At 38.4% G+C, this 21205-nt stretch overlaps 1 protein-coding gene across 42 annotated transcripts in view; it reads right to left on the bottom strand.

Moving 5' to 3' along the window:
• Nucleotides 1-10191: 10191 nt before the first annotated feature.
• KCNMA1 (potassium calcium-activated channel subfamily M alpha 1) overlaps nucleotides 10192-21205 on the bottom strand; it is a 779318-nt gene continuing 768304 nt past the window's right edge. For 15 of the 42 annotated variants that reach the window (XM_055275615.2, XM_055275604.2, XM_055275594.2 and 12 more), the window contains one exon: nucleotides 10192-18491. In XM_055275615.2, coding sequence (XP_055131590.1) covers nucleotides 18467-18491 — 25 coding nt within the window. In that variant the 3' untranslated portion in view covers nucleotides 10192-18466. The remainder of the gene's footprint in view (nucleotides 18492-21205) is intronic. The other 27 variants (XM_063637484.1, XM_055275620.2, XM_055275609.2 and 24 more) reach the window with 3 other exon arrangements.

Here is a 21205-nt window from a genome sequence, read left to right as displayed (position 1 = left end):
CATTATAATTTGTTTATACATTCACCTGTCAATAAGCTTTGAATTGTTTCCAGTTTAGGGTTATTATGAATAAAGCTGCTATGAATATCTGGTTTTCTACTATGAGTGGAATTGTCTCTTTTTAATAAAAAGTACATCTGTAACTTTACTAGGCACTACTAAACTGTTTTCCAAAGTGGCATTACCATGAGCAATGTATGGAAGATTTAGTTGCTACACATCCTCATGGCGTTTGGTATTGTCAGTCTTTTAAAATAGCCATCGTAGTGTACATGAAGTTGTTTCTCATTGTAGTTTTAATTTACATTTCCATGATGACTAATAATATTGAGTATTTTTTCATTGAATATTTATTTTAAGCTAATTAATATTTTATTTGTAACTGTTTTATACAATTTTTTACTTCTTCATAGTTTCACATTTTTATATTTCATAATTGTACTTTGGAAGACTATTCTCTTTTGTATATTATTCAGTTTTTTTTACCCAATCAACTTATTTGATTCTTTTATAATTTGTTAGTGATTTCCAGTTGATTTTCTTGGATTTTTCATAGATATAATCATAATGTGCAAATAATAAAAGTTTGCCTTCTTTCCAAGTTTTAAAGACATCTCACTTTTTAAATTGTGTAATAGAATAAGCTAGACATAATCAACAAAGGTGAGTTTCTTAAACTTTCTTTCTGGAATCATTATTGGAACGAGACGAGTTCTGTAGTTCTTTCATTATATCCAATGATGATTTTAAAAATACATACTGTTTATAATGTTAAGAAAATTACCTACTTTATTGTGATTTTTGATCAAGGTGTTAGATTTTATCAAATCTCTTTTACCATATATAGAAATTACAATATGATTTTCACCTCAGACCTGTTAGTGTGGACAATTACTCTGTAATAATTCCTAATATTGAAACATGTATATTATACATATGTTGCAAGCTTTATTTTCATATTTGCTATATTTGAATTAATATTTGTAAGTGAAATTGGTCTCTATTTTTTTTTGCTGTAATTGTCAGGTTTTGTAAACAATGTTTTGAACATTTCATAAAAGAATTGAAAGCATTATTTTTCTTTTTTTTTTGAGACAGAGTCTCACTCTGTCGCCCAGGCTGGAGTGCAGTGGCGCAATCTCGGCTCACTGCAAGCTCCGCCTCCTGGGTTCACGCCATTCTCCTGCCTCAGCCTTTCCGAGTAGCTGGGACTACAGGCGCCCGCCACCACGCCTGGCTAATTTTTTTTGTATTTTTAGTAGAGACGGGGTTTCACTGTGGTCTCGATCTCCTGACCTCGTGATCCGCCTGCCTCGGCCTCCCAAAGTGCTGGGATTACAAGCGTGACCCACCGCGCCTGGCCAAAGGCATTATTTTTCTATGCTCTGGAATAGCATTGAAAATACCTGTTTTTAAATTTTGGGTGAAACTCACCCACAAAATTACTAGGCCTAACACATTTTTTATTATGGGTGCGTATGCTTCAACAATGGTCTCTATTTTTCCCAAGGCAATAGGTTAATTTCTGCTTATCTCTTTTCTAAACACTAGTTTATATTTTCCTAAGATTTTCATTTCATCAAAATTTTCAAATTTACTTTTACAGAGTTAAACTCACTTGAGATTCATATTATTTGTTTTTATAGTTATTTACCATTTATATTTTTGTGAATTTGTACTTTCTCCTTTATTATTTCATTGTTTTTTGTTCTCATAGAATTGCTCTTGTATATGCATTAGTTCTATAACTTTTTGTTGTCTAGTTCATTAATGCCTGCTTTAATATTTTTTAGTTTATTTTCTTGTCTAAAGATTTCCTTCACTTTCTTTCTGACTTCTTGTGTTGTATGCTGAACTTGTTTTATTATTTCTTGCTTAAATATATGTGTTTAAAGACATGAATTTTCCTTTTTGCAGTGTTTTAGCAGCATTCCATAGATTATAATATAAAGTATTTTATTATTGTGATTTTCTGCATAATCTCCAATTTTGGCTTTGATTTTTGCTTTAAAATAATTTCCAGCTAGTAAGTTTCTTTTTCTTTCTGATTTTGTTGTTAATTACTAATTTTCTTTCACTAAATGATGTGTACAATTTCTATTTTTAGAATATATTGGTATTTTGCAGAATAGTATGTGGTAGTTTTAAGAATGCTTCATGAAAAGGGAACATATTCTGTTTTCATTATATATATAATTATACATGTATATATAAACACACACATATATACAGACACACATATATGTCCATATAACATATATACATATACACACATATGTCCATATAACATATATACATACCTTATTATAAAACTTACATATAGAATCTATCTTATTAACAATGCTGAATTTTTCATAGTCTTGCTTATGTTTATTCACTCAATCTTTCATGGAATAAGAGAGATTAATATCTCCTACTATTAATTGCCTCTAAGTATTTCTCCCCACATTTCATATATGAGCAGTCTTGAAAAAGTTTATGAAAATGTATACTATGAAAAAACTATGCATGGATTTCAAAACATTTTTGGCACAAAAAGAAATTAGTACTAACTTCTTATAACATGTCTGAACAGGATTGAAGAAGGGTAAGACATCAATTTGAAAAGAGCCCTTATCAGAGCAACATGAATTCTGCTAAAATTGAAGCAAGAACAAACAGCAAATGTATGGTGAAGCTTGAGTGGAAAAAAGGTGAAATCACTGAAGCTTTACACAAAGTTTATGGGGAGAATGCCCCATGGAAATCATCAGTTTAAAATGGATAACTTATTTTAGGAAGGGATGAGATGATGTTGCAGGTGAAGCCCACAGTGGCAGACCAGCTACATCAATTTGCAAGGAAAAAATTAATACTGCTTGTGCAATAATTGAAGAGGACCAACAATTAACAGCAGAAACAATAGTCAACACCACATGTCAATTGATTCAGCTTACACAATTTTGACTGAAAAATTAAAGCTGAGCAAACTTTCCATTTGATGGGTGCCAAAACTATTGCTCCCAGATTGGCTGCAGACAAGAATAGAGCTTTTGATGGAAATTTTAAACAAGGAGGATCAAGATCCTGAAGCGTTTTCCTGAAGAGCTGCAACAGGAGATGAAGTGTGTCTTTTCCAGTATGATCCTGAAGTCAAAGCACAATCAAAGCAATGGCTACTAAGAGGTGAAAGTGGTCCAGTCAAAGCAAAAGTGGACTGGTCGAGAGCAAAGTTCATGGCAACAGATTTTTGGGATGCTCAAGGCATTTTGCTTGTTGACTCTCTGGAGGGCCAAAGAACAACAACATCTGCTCATTATGAAAGTATTTTGAGAAAGGTAGTCAAGCTTTAGCAGAAAAATGTCCAGGAAAGCTTCACCAGAGAGTTCTTCTCCAGCAGGACAATGCTCCTATTCCTCTCATAAAAAAGGTCAATTTTGTAAGGGTTTCAATGGGAGATCATTAGGCATCACTTTACAGTCCTGATTTGGCTCCTTTTGCCTTCTTTTTGTTTCCTAATCTTAAAAAGTCTGTATAGGGCACCCATTTTCCTTCTGTTAATAATGTAAAATAGACCAAATTAATATGGTTAAATTCCCATGACCCTTAGTTCTTTAGGGATGGACTAAGAGCTGGTATCATTGCTTACAAAGTATCTTGACCTTGATGGAGTTCATGTTGATAAACAAGATTTATGATTTTAATTTTTATTTTTTATTTCAGTTTTTCCATGAATATTTTGAAGTTCCCTCCTATTTTTGCTTTATGGAATTTGATGGTGTGATAATTTGAGTCTGGTATCTGTGGTTGTTAGACCTTGTGTGATCATACTGCACTTTTATCATAAAAAATATCATGCTTTTTCTTGTTCAATAATTTTTGTCTTGATGTTAACATTATCTGATATTATGAATTTGCTATTCTCTGCTTAAACCAAAAATTCTAATTGATCCAAATGCCTTTGCATATGCTTTTACTTTCAGCTGTTCTAAGTTGCTTTTGTTAATTTTTAATTTGTATTTTAAGCTCTGAGGTACATGTGCAGATTTGTTACATAGGTTAACACGTGTGCCATGGTGGTTTACTGCATCTGTCAACCCATCACCTAGGTATTAAGCCCAGCATGCATTAGCTATTTTTCTTAATGCTCTCCCTCCCCCTACTACACCCCCGCCAACAGGCCCCAGTGTGTATTGTTTCCCTCCCTATGTCCATGTGTTCCCATTGTTCAGTTCTCACTTACAGTGAGAACATGTGGTGTTTGGTTTTCTGTGGCTAAGTTGGCTGAGGATAATGGCTTCCAGTTCCATCTATGTCCCCACAAAGGACATGATCTCATTCCTTTTTATGGCTGCATAGTATTCCATGGTGTATATGTACCACATTTTCTCTATTCAGTCTATCATTGATGGGCATTTGGGTTGATTCCATTTCTTTGCTATTGTGAATAGTGCTGCCATAAAGTTTATTTTTTGATAACATTTATATGCAGCATAATTTTTGGGTTTACTTTTCCACCATAGGTCTTTAAAAAAAAGTTAGCCCATTTTATTTACTCATATAATATGTTTGTCTCAGATTTGCCATCATATTTTCTATCTTTTCTATTTTTTGTTGCCCCTTTTGATGGTTCATCTATAATTTAGTAAACTACATACCTATGTTTGCTTTATGCAGGTGTGATAGTTCTGAAACTTCAGAAATTTCCTCTGTATTTCATTTTTAATGCCCCTAGCACCACTCTTTTAACAGCAGTTTTTCCTCTGATGTATTCAAGAGTTATTTGAGTTTGGCGGGGCAGGGAGACTCTGACCTACAGATGACAATCCTTAAAACTTTTAGCCTTGGTCTTATCCTAGATTTTACTCACCTGCTCATTTGTGTCTCTTCAGGGAAGCAGTGGCCGTGTCTATTAGAGAGAAAGGAACTCCAGAGGGTGGAAAAGAATAGGAAACACCTGAATGTCATAAAAGGTGGGTGGACTTTTAAATTAGATCTATACATCAATTAGAATATTAATTTCCTATAGCTTTTTATTCTTAAAATTTAATTTTGTTATTTTACTACTTTCAATAGATAATTAAAGGATACATTAATTAAAAGGATGTTAACTATATCTATTAATCTGGAGGGAATATACTTATGTATTTTTAATTAAGAAAAGCAAGTTGCAAAATCTTGTTTGTAGTATGAGCTTTTTATTTGCCAAAAAACTATTAAACATTTCCCCACCTATTTTATATATTTGCATTGGTTTCACAATGGAGGGGTGGAAAATATAAAGGAGGTTTAAGGAGATTACTTTAAATATAAGTATCTTTTCATTATTTACGGTGAGCATATGCTAGTTTTGAAATTTTAAAAAGAAATTTAATTAAGAAATTTAAAACCTGGATAACTTCAAAGTAAATTACATAGGAAGTTCAGTTAGAGACATATAAATGGAAAAACTGGCAACAAAATGTCAAAAGATGTTTAACTTTGCACATAATTTAAACATTTAAATGTAGTTGAAATAAAAATTTACTTTCAAATCTCACATTGGCCACTATTTGGTGGCCTGCTCTATGACCACTCCTCCTTTTTCGTTTGCTGGATTCCCCACTCAAGCAGCAGAAGAGGTGATCTCACTCCCAATCTAACATGGGCGGTTCAAAGTCTAAGTCAAACATGTAATTATTATACCCTTTTCATATCAATTCTTTTATTATTTTGAGTGTGGTCATGTGACCTCATTCTGGCCAATAGGATCCAAAAGAAAGTGTACTAGGTGACTCTAGAAAATGTTTTTTCTTCAATTAAAAAGAAAGTCCCATGAGAAAAACTAGCCTCTTCTTTTTTTATAGAACATTATTTTGTTTGTATGTGACCACTACAATAGTTGTAGCTGTCCTTTGGCAATGAGCACAGCCATTGTCAGTGTGCTGAAGACAACAGAACATAAAAATGGAAAGCTCCTAGGTTCTTGGTAACAAGGTTGAGCTGCAGAATCAACCAACTCTATAACTAACACACCTGTGGACTTTTCATTTCCATAACTAATTTTTAGTTGGACATTCTATTACTTATGTGAAAAAAATCCTGGTTAATATAATAACCCATGTTGAAGAGGGTGTGGAAAGCCAGAATGCAGGGGTAGAGGGCAGAATTATGATTTAAAACATCTTTGGGGATAGTTTGGCAAATCAACTACAACTGCACTTAAAACTTTTTTTTTAATAACAGGGCAATTCTGCTTCCAGGAATTTAACCTACTGCTGTGCTTACATTTGTGCACAAAAATATATGCACAGAGTGTTCATTGAAATTGTGGGTGAAATAGCCAAAGAATAAACACAACCTAATAATCATCAACAGGGGAAAGGTTAAATAGATTTTTATATGGAATACTATGCAGCCCTTAGGAAAATTGATGGATGGACAAAAAATCTACACACTATATTGTTTTAAAAAGATATATAGAGTGCATTTAAAGTGTTATAAAGTATATAGCATGCTATTTTTGGATTATGATTGTATATGCAAAGACTTTCTGGAAGGATGAAGAAGAAACTATTAACCATGGTTGTCTTAGGGAGGGGAGCTGGATGTCTAAAACAGAAATGGGAGGGATATTTATTTTCACTGTTTATTCTGTATCTTTAAAATGTGTGCCAATAGTATGAATAATCTATTATGCTTAATTAATTTTGTTTTAATTAATTAATAGATAAAAGATTATTGGAGGGCATATCCTTTCTTGGGAAGATGCCTTTATATAAAAAGGACTCCACAAAATAGAATGAGGTCAGGACCCAGTGCGGTGCTGTCGAGTTGAGCCCTGAGGATGAACTTAGGCAGAGCCTTGGAGTTAAGTAGCTCAGGCCTGCAGCCTCCTTCTGCAGGCGGGTAGAGTTCTCCTGCTGCTGCACTGGTGCTGGGGATGCAATTACAGGAAGAACAGTTTGTTGGGGAATGAGACTCCTGCTTGCTAGCCTGGCAGGTCCAGTGCTCAAAAGCTGTGGCAAAGCAGCAAACTCAGAGTACTGGATAAACTGTCACTATGTCTCACTTTCCTGCTTTATACAGGCCACTGGGAAACTGGCAGCTACGAAATGCAGAGCTCTGGAATGGTCTTTGGAGTCAGGAGAACTGCGTTCCCATCCTGGCAATGCCACTTACACCCAGGGTAACCATAGGCTTTTATTTATTATAAATGTATTTTGTTAGCTAATTAAACTTATTTATTAATTTTCCTAAAAGAATTATCTTTAACATTTTTCCAGTAGTAAAAATTATGCATGTTGGATCTACATAAACCTAAATAAAACAGAAATGTATAAAGTGAAAAGCAAAACTCCTTTCTGTCTCTTAATATTTCCCCTTTGCTTCCTACTACTCTGATAATCGCTGCTTATGACTTGACCTTATTTCCTTCCCAATTTTAATAAACGAATAAATAAACCTAATTGTTTAACACAGATGGGATTCTACTATACATTTTATTTTCTCCCTATATGCAATATAGATCAAGACTCAGCACGATTTTTTTGTGAAAAGTAAGATGGTAAATATTTAGGCTTTATGAACCTTATCCTTTGTCCCAGATACTGAACTCTGCTGTTGTATCAGAAACTCAGCTATAGATGATATGTAAATGAATGGGCATAGCTGTGTTTCAATAAAACTTTATTTAGAAAACAAGCAAGTGGCAGGCTGCATTTTCCTTCAAGACCTAGTTCACCAACCCCTAACATGTAACAATTAAGTCTACCTCATCTTTTTTACTGGCACTCCATGGAATCGGTGAACAAATTCACTTTAATAGTCACCCATATATAGATATTAAAAGTCAGTTCCCTTAGAAGCTCTCTTAAATAAGCACCAGTTATCCACTAGTTGGATTAGCTGATGTCTGTCTCCTTTCTCCTGTGAACAAGTTAACGGCTTTCCGTGGTATACTGAAATTGTGTGCCTTGCACAGAACTCCTTACTTCACCTGTGTCCTTGGGATTTCACCAGCTGAGCTGACCAGCAGTCCGAGCTTATTTAAACATCTGTACTTATCGTAGTATGCAATTGAATTAAACAGTATGTTAATCAGAGAAATAGAAGTGAAGGAAAGAGATTGTTGACTCCAGAAAAATGAAGTTGATTATTTTTGGAAACACCTAATTAAAATGCTTTTAAAAAAAAAAAGCTGTCGAATTAGGTATAGGTTGAGTTAATTACAATAGACTAAAAACCAGCGAGCATGTGGTAGGCTTTGGGGTGAAGGACCCATAGCATCAGCTCCTTGGGAGAGGAGGCCAAGCAGCCAGGCTGAGTATGGCTTCAGGTTCAGCCCTGGTCCCTCTTTGATTTTCAGAAGTTTGACTGGTCTGGGGAATCTCCCTTCTGCCTGATGAAGCTCCAGGCTCTCACCTTGTCCAATCATCTTTCCTAGGTCTTGGGGGACCTCATGTCTCTGACTACATTTAGCCTACGTTTTTATACTCTCTGAATGTGAGAGGTTATTAAGCATGAGATTCTGTTTCTCCTCTCAAAGGCTGGTCCAGTAACATTTAAAATAGCGTTAAGTCTATATTTACATTTTGATGTCACTCATGCTTTATTTCCTTAGCAGACTGTCTATTCTGTTCCACCCATGTTTTTCTCCCAAGCAGAATCTCTCTTATCTGACATTGCAAAGCAGTTAACATTGATTCTGGTGAATGGTCTACTTTGATTTTTGCTGCAGGGAGATTTTAGTACAAATTCACATATATTGTTTTCTCAACAAATGGAAAATTATGTTCCACATTCATTGTGCTGGGTTTGCCGAGCCTGCTCTTTTGTAACTCACTGTCTCATCTCTTATATTTGCCTTCTCTGTCACTGTCGATGTTTTCCTAATACTTCATCCTTTATGCAGACTCCTTCCTTGGAGCTGAATTTGGCAGTGGAGTTTGCCTAAATAATGGGGACCATATGCTCTGCAATTACATTCCCCAACAACATTCAGATTTGTTAGCAAATATTGGAGAAGGCAAGTTGAGAAACTGGAGTGCAAACGACTGTCAGGAACTGGCACATTCTGACAGGTAAACCTGCATTTGCTGACCACTGGGAATAAGTTTCAGTTAGGGCTTATACTGACTTAGGTAGAAAGGGGATTTGTTTTTTAAAATATCTATCAATTGGTATACTTCTCTTCAAATAGCTAAGTGCCCCTTTGATGTGTTCCCAATGGCAAACTGTGCTTTCCCGTACAGATCAATTTTTAATACGTGACTATCACCTGTTTATTTGTTGATCCCAACCCTCCCCCAGACTGGAGAACTGGAGTTATAGAATTCCTCACTGTTGTTTTCCCAGCTCCCAACAGAGGACTGTTAACATAATAGCTTTCAGTAAATATTTGGCTAATGAGCAAATGAGACAATCTCTAGAATACATTAAGTCTCAATACATTCTGCACATTACATCTATATACCTTGGATGGCTTTTTCCTATTCTCCAGATCCTTCCCTTTCTCTAGGCTGGACCAGGTTCGCCCTTGGGAGTCCAGGCCCCTGAAAAGAGCACAAACTCTGAAGGTTCTGAAGAAGGTTTAGAGCATGGTCCAACATGGCAACATTCATTTTTAAGGGCTTTTTTTTTTTTTTTTTGCTTTTAAAAGTTCCATCTGTTGCCCTGTTGGGGATGAGTATGGAGCAGGATGAGTCAAACCTTTAACAGATTGTCCTGGGTTTTGATAAGATAAATGCAGGGGAAAGAACACCATTTGTCTGTGCAAATGGCAGGAAATGGTAACTAGCTTGAGAGTGGGTGGCTGAGGGGAGAAATGCTTTAGCTTTTCAAGGACCTGTTGAATGCTGTGCATTTCTTTAGTGGCCTGCTTGCTGGAGCCTTCTGCAGGAGCACCTGTCCCACTGGCCCCAGTGTGGCTGCGTAGGGCTTTCAGGCACCACGTTAAATGACAGCAGCTCTTCCTCTCTGCCATGCCTATTGCAGTCTTGGGCAGCACCCGCTGACTGGCTCCTGGAAGACCATGGAGGTGGGGAGGTCTATTTGCACTCGAAGCTGCAAAGGGAAGCTCATGGTTTCAATCAATCCACAACTTTGCCTTCATGGAGGAGCATGAAGGGAGGAGACAAAAGCTGCCTGATTAGAACTTGGGGACCTCACCAACCCCAGCCCACCTCTCACCCCCATGGCATGTGACTGCTACAAAGACACAAGAAACACTCCTTGTTTTAGAACACAAATACATAAATTTTTAATCTGCGAAAAATACAAAAATGAAACCATGTACAAGTTATGTACAAACCCTTTTTACAAGACAAGAGAGTTATCACTGGTTGTTACAGATGACAGAGTTGGGTAGATCATTTCAGAGCACCAGCATATATTCTCTTCTTCAATTCCTGTCAGGTCAGAGTAATTAATCATAATCATAATGCCAACAATCAAAAGATTGAAAGATGAATAAGCCACGCTCTTTTTCCTCAATGAACATGTAGGCTGAACTCTGCATGTGTGTACTTTTTTTTCTTTGTCCCCTAAAGAAACCTTGAAGTGCAGGGTTTTGGTGTTAAGCAGAGAAAGGTTTCTTTTCAACATCTGGGTGGTGGGATGTGGGCCAGAAGTTTTAGGCAGGATGTGATTGTGCCACCTGGGAATGGAACGTTTTTTAATTAGGATTTCCCAACAGATCTGGGTTTATGTTTGAAATGTTGCAGTTCTGGTCAAAGGCGTGTCAGGCTGCATTGAGTGGAAGGAAGGGGAGGAGAGCGAGCACTCTGGGGCAGATGGGACTCTGGTTTTGTGTGGAAGTGAGGCTCGGTCCACCTTGCAGGCGGGGCTCCTGTCCCTGCCAGCTGCCTTCCCACACTGACCCTGAGTCCCATGGGAGGGAAGCACTGGGTCACTCCCGCAGGCGTGTGTCAGTGCCTTGTGTATATTTCCATCTAAGATGCTAAACAGTGGGGCCCGGTAGTGCTTCCCAAGGCAGGCATGGCTGAGAGCATTGGTGTCACTTCCACCTCTGTTCTGTTAACTAGCAAGATGGAGGAGAAGCAGCAGCAGCACAGAAGTCCTCAAGGGATAAGCAAAGGAAACCTTTCTTAACTGAAAAACCTACCTAAAGATAAAGTCCACTTTCACCTGGCCAGAACATCTCTTCTCACAATGCCTGTTCGGAAAAGCCACCAAAGCAAGGTGGTTGTAGCATTTGTTTTCAGACCCCTGAAACTAAGGGTGCAGTGTGTGTGCTTTTCAGGGAGGGAAGAAGAACAGTGCAGTGACATGCACAGGAAGGTGAAAGGAGATGCCAACCTGAGACCCCTCCCTGGTGAGTCCTCCAGAAAGACTGCCAATCACCACACGTCCTGTCCAGCCTCCATCCACCATGGCAGCCACAGTGACACATAGTGGCCCGAGTGACTGCCCACCTGGGCCAGACCTCATGACAAGCTCTGGGAATATGGACACCTAAGCAGAGTTCCTGCCCTTTGAGTGAGTCTTTGACTTCTGCCTCACCATCTCCAACATCTTTCATCTCCAACCTCATAGATGATCTGCCCTCTCTTTCTTAAAATTCCCCTCTTGTTTCTCATTTCCCTGGTTCTGGAGTACCCTAGATCTCTTGTCCCAAGAAGATCTACTTATTTTGCTCCTTTTTAGTCCTGAAAAATATGGCTGTAGCCCACAAACACATCTGCCAGCTGATCTAAGCCTACACTTTCTTCCTAAAATAATTCATCCAGGATCCTCACTTTCTAAGTGCCTCTGTGGGTCTGGCTTCCACATCTGCAGGGCCTGTTGTAGCCCACTCCTTTACTCCCCTGTCCGACTCCTCTTGCTTGTGTGGCCTTCCCTCACGGACAGCTCTCCGCTTTTCTTGCTCTGGATGAACCCAACGTAACATTTCTTAGCTGCTGTACTCACTGCCTCCGCTTCTTGCCTGCTTCTCTTGTTTTCCTATTCCTCCACATGGTTCTGTCCTTGAGGACAGATTAGGTGTGTGTCCACTGCACAATGAATATACTCTAGACCCACAGCCGTTGCCCCACATCCAGTCCCTACAATCCCAACCAATCTTCTACAACTATTACGATCCATAACATTTATTTGCTATTCAGTGTTCACATTTATTCAAAAATTATTTATTGAACACCTATTTTGTGCAACATGATCTTTCCAATATATGTGTGCCTTGTGTTCCCAGTTAGGCAGGTGGGCTGCCTTCCTCTAATAGTCTTACCGTCGTAAGGACACAGCGGCTGCTCAGTAAATATCAATTAGCAGTTACTGATTAACACCATTCACGCTGCCACATGCCAGATAATCCTGCCTTCATACCTAGAAGGCTGATCCTCTACTTATCTAACTCCTAAACCCCCCTTTCTCTAGTAATCCTACCTTGCTGAACCACTTCAAACCACAGCATTTCTCCCTTGTTTCAACTCCTACCATATTGAATGTGAAACTATGTGGTTAGGGCTCACCCTTTCTCTAATGGCACTTTGAACATGTTCTTTCTTTAGTTGTATTATAAGCTGATTGATGGCAGAACCTATATTGTGCTCATTTCTCCCCCACCCACTCCTTTTACAAATATTTTATGAGTCTAACTGGTTTCTAAACAAGGGCTACCTGATTAGCTGCAAGGGTGTTTTCATAATGGGAATTCCTATTTGGCAGTTCTGGACTACTAATTATTCTCTACAATTTGTGGATGTCCTGCCTCATGTTCTTATTATATTACTGTCTAGAAAATAGTATGATTGGCAGGTTTTTAAAAATTTATGTATCTATTCCTACCCTCTAATCTACTTTGTGAGTTTGTTGCTGACATTCTAGTAATTCAGGAGAGTCAGGACGTTCTACGTCTGATGGTCCTGTGACAGAAAGCAAAGCAAAATGTGTGAGGAAGGGAGGTGCTTCATACGATGAGTTGTTGACTTGGAGTGTGCACCCTTTAGCACTCCTTGCTGCTGAGAAAATGTTCAGTTTTGTGTGCATTCGCATGATATCTTCCAGGAAGAACTGACATCTCACTACTTTCAACCTGAAAAATGCACAGCCATTGCTGCCCCATCACTCTTTGCTTAAAACTCTTAGTGGCTTTTCATGACTTTCTAAATCAAGTTTCAAACTTTTATCTAGGCCTTTAGACTGTACTTTGTAGCCCCTTCCATGAAGTCCCATCTCAGTTTTCCTCAGTTCTCCTACACAAACTTATCACAGTAGACAAAATAGTCAATCTATTGAAATCACATTCCTACAAATACATCATGGCCCATTAAGTCCCACCTCCCTGGAAAACCCTCATATTCCACATCTTTCCAGTCCTGTCACCCATTTACTATTGAAATGCCTCCAAAGCCCATCAAACATTATATGCCTCTGCATTCTTGCCAGCCTATGCAGTTCAATGCAAACTCTTCTTTCTTTCAACCCAAAGAACTACTCTTTGTACCATATGCATGCCCATAACTCATGGTATTTTAAAATACTGCTTATTATATCTTTTTCTTTTTTTTCTTTCTTCCCAGATTCTTAATGTATACCCCAAGTTTGGCTTATCTTTAGATAAGGATTCTCAGGTCCTTTTTGTGATAAAAAAAAATATGCCAAAAGAGGAAGGTCTGCTACAGGTGGTCTAAGTCAGAATTCTTTCTCCAATCTATCCATGTGGGGCTGTGATATCATGGAGCTCCAACTGTTGTAGGGCTAAAGGTGCCTCTGCCTTTGAGCACATGGGCTTCTTTTTATACATGTTTTAAGCAAGCTTACCATAAAAATTGAAAATTAAGCTCTGTGGTCTCTTAAGAAATAAAATTAAAAATGTTTTCCAAGTTTCCTTATTTTTATGGAAATTTTGAAATTGTTAACAACTGATACTTTATTGGAAACAACCAATCAGAAGAGACTCCACTTAAACAACCAATATGACCAAACTAGTAAAAACTCCCTAGGATTCATTTATAATTACTACTCTCTCATAAATAAATCCAAATAGCATCATCACATCCTCAAATGACCTGGGATTTATATGCTAAATCATCTCTGCTGGATTAAAAAATGTGCCTTTTGGGAATAAGGAGAGGAGCAGAAAGGTAATTTACTAGAAGATTGTAAGTAAATTCTGTTTCTTTTGCTTTTTAAAGAGGGTGAGTCAAGTCCTCATTAGTGAAGGTCCTTTAAAGGGTCATGGTGATTGGTGGCTTTACCACCATTCCAAAAGCAGCAAGTAAGAACAAAACAGAAAATGGACAGATTCTGCCCTGGAACCCAGTGTTCCAGCTGAACGGATCTACTTAGTCTCCTGGGGGTCAAGGCGGCTCACATCTCAGTCAATTGGTTGGATAGTCTTTGTTTCTCTCCCTTCCTACCTTTATTCCTCAATTTCGCCCTTCCTTCCTTCAATGAGATTCTCTTTCACAATAAAACACAATAGATTAAAATTACATTTCTGAATGTAAATAGCTAAGGAATGGTTAGTTTATTAATGAAAGAAAACAACCAAAGAAACAGAGGACAGGAAATGAAGTGAGAAGGAAAACTGGTTACTTCCTGAAGATTTACATGGGGAAACAAATGGGGAAAATGGCAGGAATCTGGGGTCTCTTGAACCTCTAGTTACATACCAGGAATTGGAGACATGGCATAGAGATGAAGGGACTAACTGAAGCTGGGCCTTGAACCAAAAAAAACAACAACAACAAAGGGAAGGCAGGGATGAAATTGAGAAGAAAACCCTAGAAACAGGCAGCAAAATTTGACCAACGTGATTCAGGTGTGTCCAAATTGAGAAATTTGCGTCTTGAACCTAAAGAGAATCTAAAGTGAAAAGCACAGGAATGAACCTACCTATTCTATGTCCAGAGCAGAAAATGTTCACTACTCCTGAGTAAGGCTGGGAGTGTTGCCCGGGTGATGCAGCAAATAGGACCTTTATTCCAGTCCTGGACACAATAGTCTGCATGGGCTTAGCCAAGGAGAAGCAGCCACTCCCATGTTCCCACTCCTAACTTAGATCATGTCCCCTGGGACCTGAAAGGGACCTTAGAGTCATCTAGATGAATCACTCTCATTTACAAATGAAGTCACTGAGACTCAGAGAGTTTTAAAAACATTTTTAAAGATCATAGCTAGTTGTTTGTAAATATGGCTCTTGCACCCTCGTATTAAATGGTAACTAGGGGACTTGTGCTTTTTCTCCTTTCAACATGAAAATGTCCCAAATTTCTTATGCTTTTTCACTTTTCCTTTATCTAACCCTAACAAAAACTTCTAATTTCCTGTTTATTTAAAATCTTCAATCAATTTTTTTACAAAGTACATCATAAGGTGCCAGAACCCTTGGGAGGAAAGAGTTTTGGAATGTTCTCCAATGTGCCTTAGTCAAAAATCACTTTTATTTAAGGTGTTTTATAATGGTTCAAGATGATAGTCTAAAATATAAAGTTGCTCAGACAAAAATAAAAGTTTTCTCAAGGAGAAAGGTTATGATGGTGATGATATTTTCTGCTTTGTAAACAGCCTGTTGGTGACCCACAGCACCCAAGAATCAATAGTTTGAGAGAATGGCTTTTCTGGAGCCCTAAACTGGGATGGGAAATCAGAGCCTCATAATGTGGACTGCACCAAAGACCCTTCTTGGTCTCCGGTGGATGTAGGCAGAAAGACAGACTGTCGCAGTGGAGGTGGATGGGTCTCGGGGCCAAAGAGCTCAATGAGTAGGAACAAGCCAGGGAGAAGCTCTGGCATTTGCTTGAGCCCTCCAGTGATTTCACAAATGTTATTTCTGTTTCCATTTCGCTTCTACTTACCAGGCACCAGCTTTTGCCAAAGGGCCCAACAACCAGTCATTTTCTTACCTCCTTAACAAAATGCCTCATTTTGTTTTCTAGTCCAGAGCAATTCATTATTACAAAGGCAACACAGTATGAACTTATTGCTTTACTTAAAAGAAAATGAATTTCTACCAATTTGGGTTTTTTTTTTAGGGGGGTGCTTATGAATCAAGTAGCCCTTTGCTATAGGAAACTATCCTATTATGATTTTTTAAAAAAAAGTTTAGATTAAAATCTCTAGCCACAAATGCATCAGTGGATGTTTTGTGGGGCTGGAGTTTGCATTTCTGCTTCCAGATTGCCTTGGTAGGGGTGACACAGGGAAAAGAGGGTAGTGGGAATGGAGCTTTGTGTCCTGTGTCCCTCTAATGGAAGATCCTTTATGTGGCCACCACAGCCTGCCAGAGGAGACCAAATCACTCTAACAAATTTGGAGGTGGTTATTATGAGCAGGAGTGAAGAGCCCACTATGGTTCACGAAGGAAAGAAGAGCGTGGATTGACATAAATATACTAAGGTGACCCCAATGCAAAATCATTATGTAAAAGAAGGCCTAGCTTTCAGGAAAGTTGTCAAAATCCTAGCAAAACGTTCTCCCCACAAACACATTTGACTTCTGTTGGAAACCAAGAAATGTTTATAAGCCTGAATATAGACTGTTGACATCATTTTAGTCTGCTGAGTAGGCTAGTGATTAATTATAAGTAGTTTTTAAACAATCCAATTGGACATACATTTTATTCACAATACTTTTATAGAACTAATTCTACAAAATGTGACGACAGAGTAACCACAGTCCGACAAGTCACTGCAGGACAATGCCTACGAGGTGGAAGCACGACTATATTGGCTCTGCAGGGAGTGGACAGAGGTGGAAGCTCATTTTGCCTACATTGGTAATTGGAGCACTTAGTGGACATATGTCTTCATGATGATCTCATTGCTTTCCTCTGATCTGATTTGCACTACCATAACTAGGTACCGCAGATCATGGCCCAAAGAGTTAATGGACTAGATATCATGAAACTTCGGGGAGATACTTTGGTTAGCTTGGTTCCATTAAGTGTCCACAGTTTACATTTTTTAAGAAAACAGAAATCACTATTACATCCATGCTTCTCCAGAGACCTTGATGATCATATCAAAGATTGATAATTTTAAAGTTGAAAGACTTGCTAAGTTGATTGGAACAAAACAGTTGCCGGGAGACTGTACACCGAGCATGCAAGCGACAGCAGAGCTCTGAGACATCATAATTGCATCTGATGGCTAGAAAAATCTTTTGACCGCAGTTTAAAGTGGCTGATATATTTGATTTCACTGCTGGTAATTTTCAAAGGCCTTTTCTAACAGTCTATATGAAGTGCATTCATTGCTTTCCTTTTGTTATTATTATTTTTTAAATTGTTGTAACAAGTTCATGTGTTTGGCCCCAGCAACTAAAGGAGAGCATGCAAATTAAAATCTGTCTCCATGATTGTAGAAATCTCCTGGTTTTTAAACAAAAACTCAGTGAGAAGAATGAATGCCCTCTCATATCCTATGGTAAAGTAAAACTACTGATCAGTTTTACAAACTTCCAGGCTAAAAGTTCTGAGACTTGGGGAGCGGGGAGAAAGTCCACCAGACCCTCCCGAAGTTGACATTACTCGCTCAGGTGGTTTGGAAATATAAAATGAGAAGCATAACAGCACGTAGGAGTCCCCACCACCAGAACAGCAAACAGAGCAATGTCTTCTGTGCATCTGGTCCTCAGCTTCCACATCCCAGGCGTGCCCACAACCCTCCTGGTGTCCTTAGTTGGCCAGACAAACCTGATCTGCCAATTGTAGAAAAGCAGCAAGAAGGTCTTCCCTTTAAGAATATGAACAAAGGGGTGAGAACTACAGAATGAAAACTAAAACTACAAAAATATGACTTTCAACTGTGAAAATAAATGTTTCCATTTATTAAGAGCTGGTGTCAATGCAGATCAAAATACACACCCATCCAGGCGAGGAGCAGGTATTCACCTGTCCCCTTAGTCTTCTTTTTTGGATTTACTAAAATACATGTATACATCATTGGCCATTTTAAAATTGTTTTAATAATTCATTTCCCTTAATTACAATTAATTGTGGTGGTGACCATCATTCTCCTCAAGGAAAAAGAGAGAAAGAAGAGAAAAACGCATTAAGGAGTCTGACCACTTACTTATTCATTTAGATTTTGCATCGTTTAGATATAGGGAAGATATTTGACAATGAAAAGAAAAAATATATTTTCTTTCTAATAAATAAAAATAATTTAAAATGCTAGAGGCTATACATGACTATTTTAGTATGTTCATTTACAAATGAAATCATTTTCTTTTCCAAAATACATGGAAGCAATATTCAAGGCAGACAAAGAGAAAGATCTGTCTACTTTATTTTCTGGCAATTCTTGCTTATCCTAACGTTTCCACCAGTGATTCAGCATGTAAGAAGAAAAGTCACATCACCATTTATGAAGTTTGTCAGGCTTTAAAAAAATAGTTCTGGTCTCCTGGGAGTCAACATTCATCTTCAACTTCTCTGATTGGTGGAATCAAGCTGCTTGTGGATTTATATTGGTTGATCTGGTTAGCCATGTGGGTACTCATGGGCTTGATTTGAATGTTTCTGGGATAGGCATTATCCGGTTCATCTGTAAACCATTTCTTTTCTGCTAAAGGGCAAAATGGATAGAGAACAAGAAGGAGAAATGAGAAGTTTAATTAGTCCTAGGGTAAAGCTTTGGGAAGCTCATTGAAAAACGCAAAAAGGTAATCGATTGAAGCCGACAGTGAGTAATTGCTGAGAGACAGTGCAGTGTAGGGAGGACCCCAGAACCTGAAATATACCTCTGCTTCCTATAGCAAGTGATGAACAAAATGTGCCACTGGGACTCAGAGGCACCATGGGCGGACCTCAGAGGCTAAGGAGGGATTGGAGAATGGACTCTGGCAATGTTCCTTGGAGTTAATTTCATGGCCAGAAAAGGTTTGGTGGGGAGGGGATGTTGCATATATCAGCCACTGGGTACAGACATTGTGCCTGCAGAGAGATGTGTGCATCCATTGATTTGAGTGGAACGGAAGGGCACCACCACCTTTGCTGCAGAGCGAGTGATCTAGAATCATACAGAATCACCACCTCCCAGCCTTTTCTTGGCTTTGCTTATAACACACACACTTAAAGCCATGTCTCAACTATACCACTCTCCTGTTTCATTTGTAGCCACTTTGGGGGGTCTAAACTAAGCCCATAGATTTTGCTGGCCAAAAATCTATGAAAATCAGAATAGCGACCAATGTTTTAAAGAGGATTTTGAGGTGGCTTTTATTTCAAGAAAGAAAACTCTGTGTTGGTATAAAGTTATGAATAGAGTTCCAAGTGGCAATATCTTAACTGACTATAATAACCCAAGCTGTCGACAAGGGAGCTCAATGAAGTCTTGGCATTTCATTTCCACCCTAAATACAGAAATGGCTGAGAGAGAATGCTGAGTCAGGGCGTTTGGGGGCTGGGGTGAGAATGAAAATTGTCTAGCATCCTCTTAGCAGTGCAAAGCTATTTTACAAGACTCAACCCTCATTCCCGCCTCTTTCTAGGATTGAAATTTTCTGGGAAATTGGCCATGTGTATAGATAGGAAAGAACTGGGCAAATAGGACATTCTAACTTGGGAATCATACGCCTCACTTTAGTGGCTTAGGGAAAGAAAAGAAAAAGAAAAGGGGTAAAAGCTATCAAGCACGTCCACTGCTATAGAGACAATGGCCTCTCTAGCTGCTTTTTCTGCTTACCAGAACAATTTGTAACTGTTTTGTCAGTGGTCCTGAATGGACACATTAGTGAAAACTGCTCACCCGGTTTGATAGGGGGTGTTGGGGGTGGGGGTATGGGCATGTTTGGCTACTGATTTATAAATTAAGTATCTATAATCAGTTCATGACCACTCTGCTTGTTTCTCTTCAGTTCCTACTTCTGCTCTTTCAAGTGCCCTGAGCTGTCAATGTCAAGGAGGGCTGTCACTGGAGCTGGGATGTGCCTGAGTCAAAGCCTCGCCCCACTTTTATGCGGCAGCTCAGTTTACCCCACAGGAAACTTGCTGCCTCTTGCCTCATTCTCCCCACCCCCCTCCTGCTCTGGCTCACTCACCTATTATAATTAAGTTCACTTTGATTTGAACAGATTGGACGATAGGAATTCATAATGCTACATCCTCACAGTGAAGCTAACTGATTAAGTGCTTTAAATTATTCCCCCTGACAGAATGATAAAGTTACAATCTGTTCTGAGATGATCTACAGCTTGCCAGACTCCTACAGCTTCTTTCTACATTCATTTATCTTTTTGTCAAGCAGAGTTTTTTTTTTTTCCCTAAGCTTCAATTCCATAGATCTTTTAAAGTCATCAGCACATCTGAATTATTAATGAGGCTTTAGAGGCAAGGTTCCTGATGGGCTGGTTAAAAAAGGTTGTATAGAAATCCAGGACTGTGTACACATCAAAATAATTTCAGCTCCATTTAAAAAACCATTTAGTTCAAGTGTGACATAGATGAACCATTATGCATTTGTGGAAACCAATTTTTTGTGATCTACTATTAAACTAACCTTTCAGAGAGGAGTAAAGTGTGATGGTTATCATGTTTTAAAAGCTTTGCCAGGCCGCTGAAACAATTTCAAACTATGAATTTTTCCAGGGGTTTATGTGTAAAGATGATTTTCAGAGAGGTTGAGCCTGGTGTTTGTGCTCAGGTTGCCTGAGCTGCCCTCGGTTTTGGCCATGCTGTTATGCAGACTGATTTTGCAAAGGGATTTAGTGCTAGGTTGGACATGCCAGGTTGGAAGAGTGAACTCAGCTGATGGAAATGAGTAGGTCTTTTGGGTGAAAGACCTAAGACAGCTGCAATTTGCTGAAATTTTTACAATTGCTGCAGAGAATAATTGTTCAGAATTTAGTCTTTACAGTTCAATTCAAAGTTGGCATTTTGACCTTTCGCGGCAGAGAGAATATCAATTTCCTTCTGCTGTCTGTAAGAAAGAGAGCATTATTTCTTCATTTAAGCTTCTCTCTTTTCTTTTACCTTTCTTGCCATTAAAAAAATTCTAAGCAGAGTAGCCCATGTTTTGGCCATGCTGCCTCAACACAAGGAGTGAGTTGTGTTAATACACATTGTGGTGAGGAGTTGAGGTCTTCCTTTTGCCTGAGAAACAGCTGTTTAATTTGGGTGCCTCCTAAGATATAAATGTGCGTGTTTTTGGAGACTTGGTTATGTAGGATGTTCAGGAAATGGAACTATATGAATGCTTTGGGCGTTTTACTAAAATGTCTGGTGGCAAAGGTATTTTATGAACAGATTCTCCCAACATGCTTCCGAGGAACACACATTTCG

Source organism: Symphalangus syndactylus, chromosome 4 (assembly GCF_028878055.3).
Source record: "Symphalangus syndactylus isolate Jambi chromosome 4, NHGRI_mSymSyn1-v2.1_pri, whole genome shotgun sequence".
Classification (NCBI taxonomy): domain Eukaryota; kingdom Metazoa; phylum Chordata; class Mammalia; order Primates; family Hylobatidae; genus Symphalangus; species Symphalangus syndactylus.
This window is presented reverse-complemented; position numbering and strand designations above follow the sequence as displayed.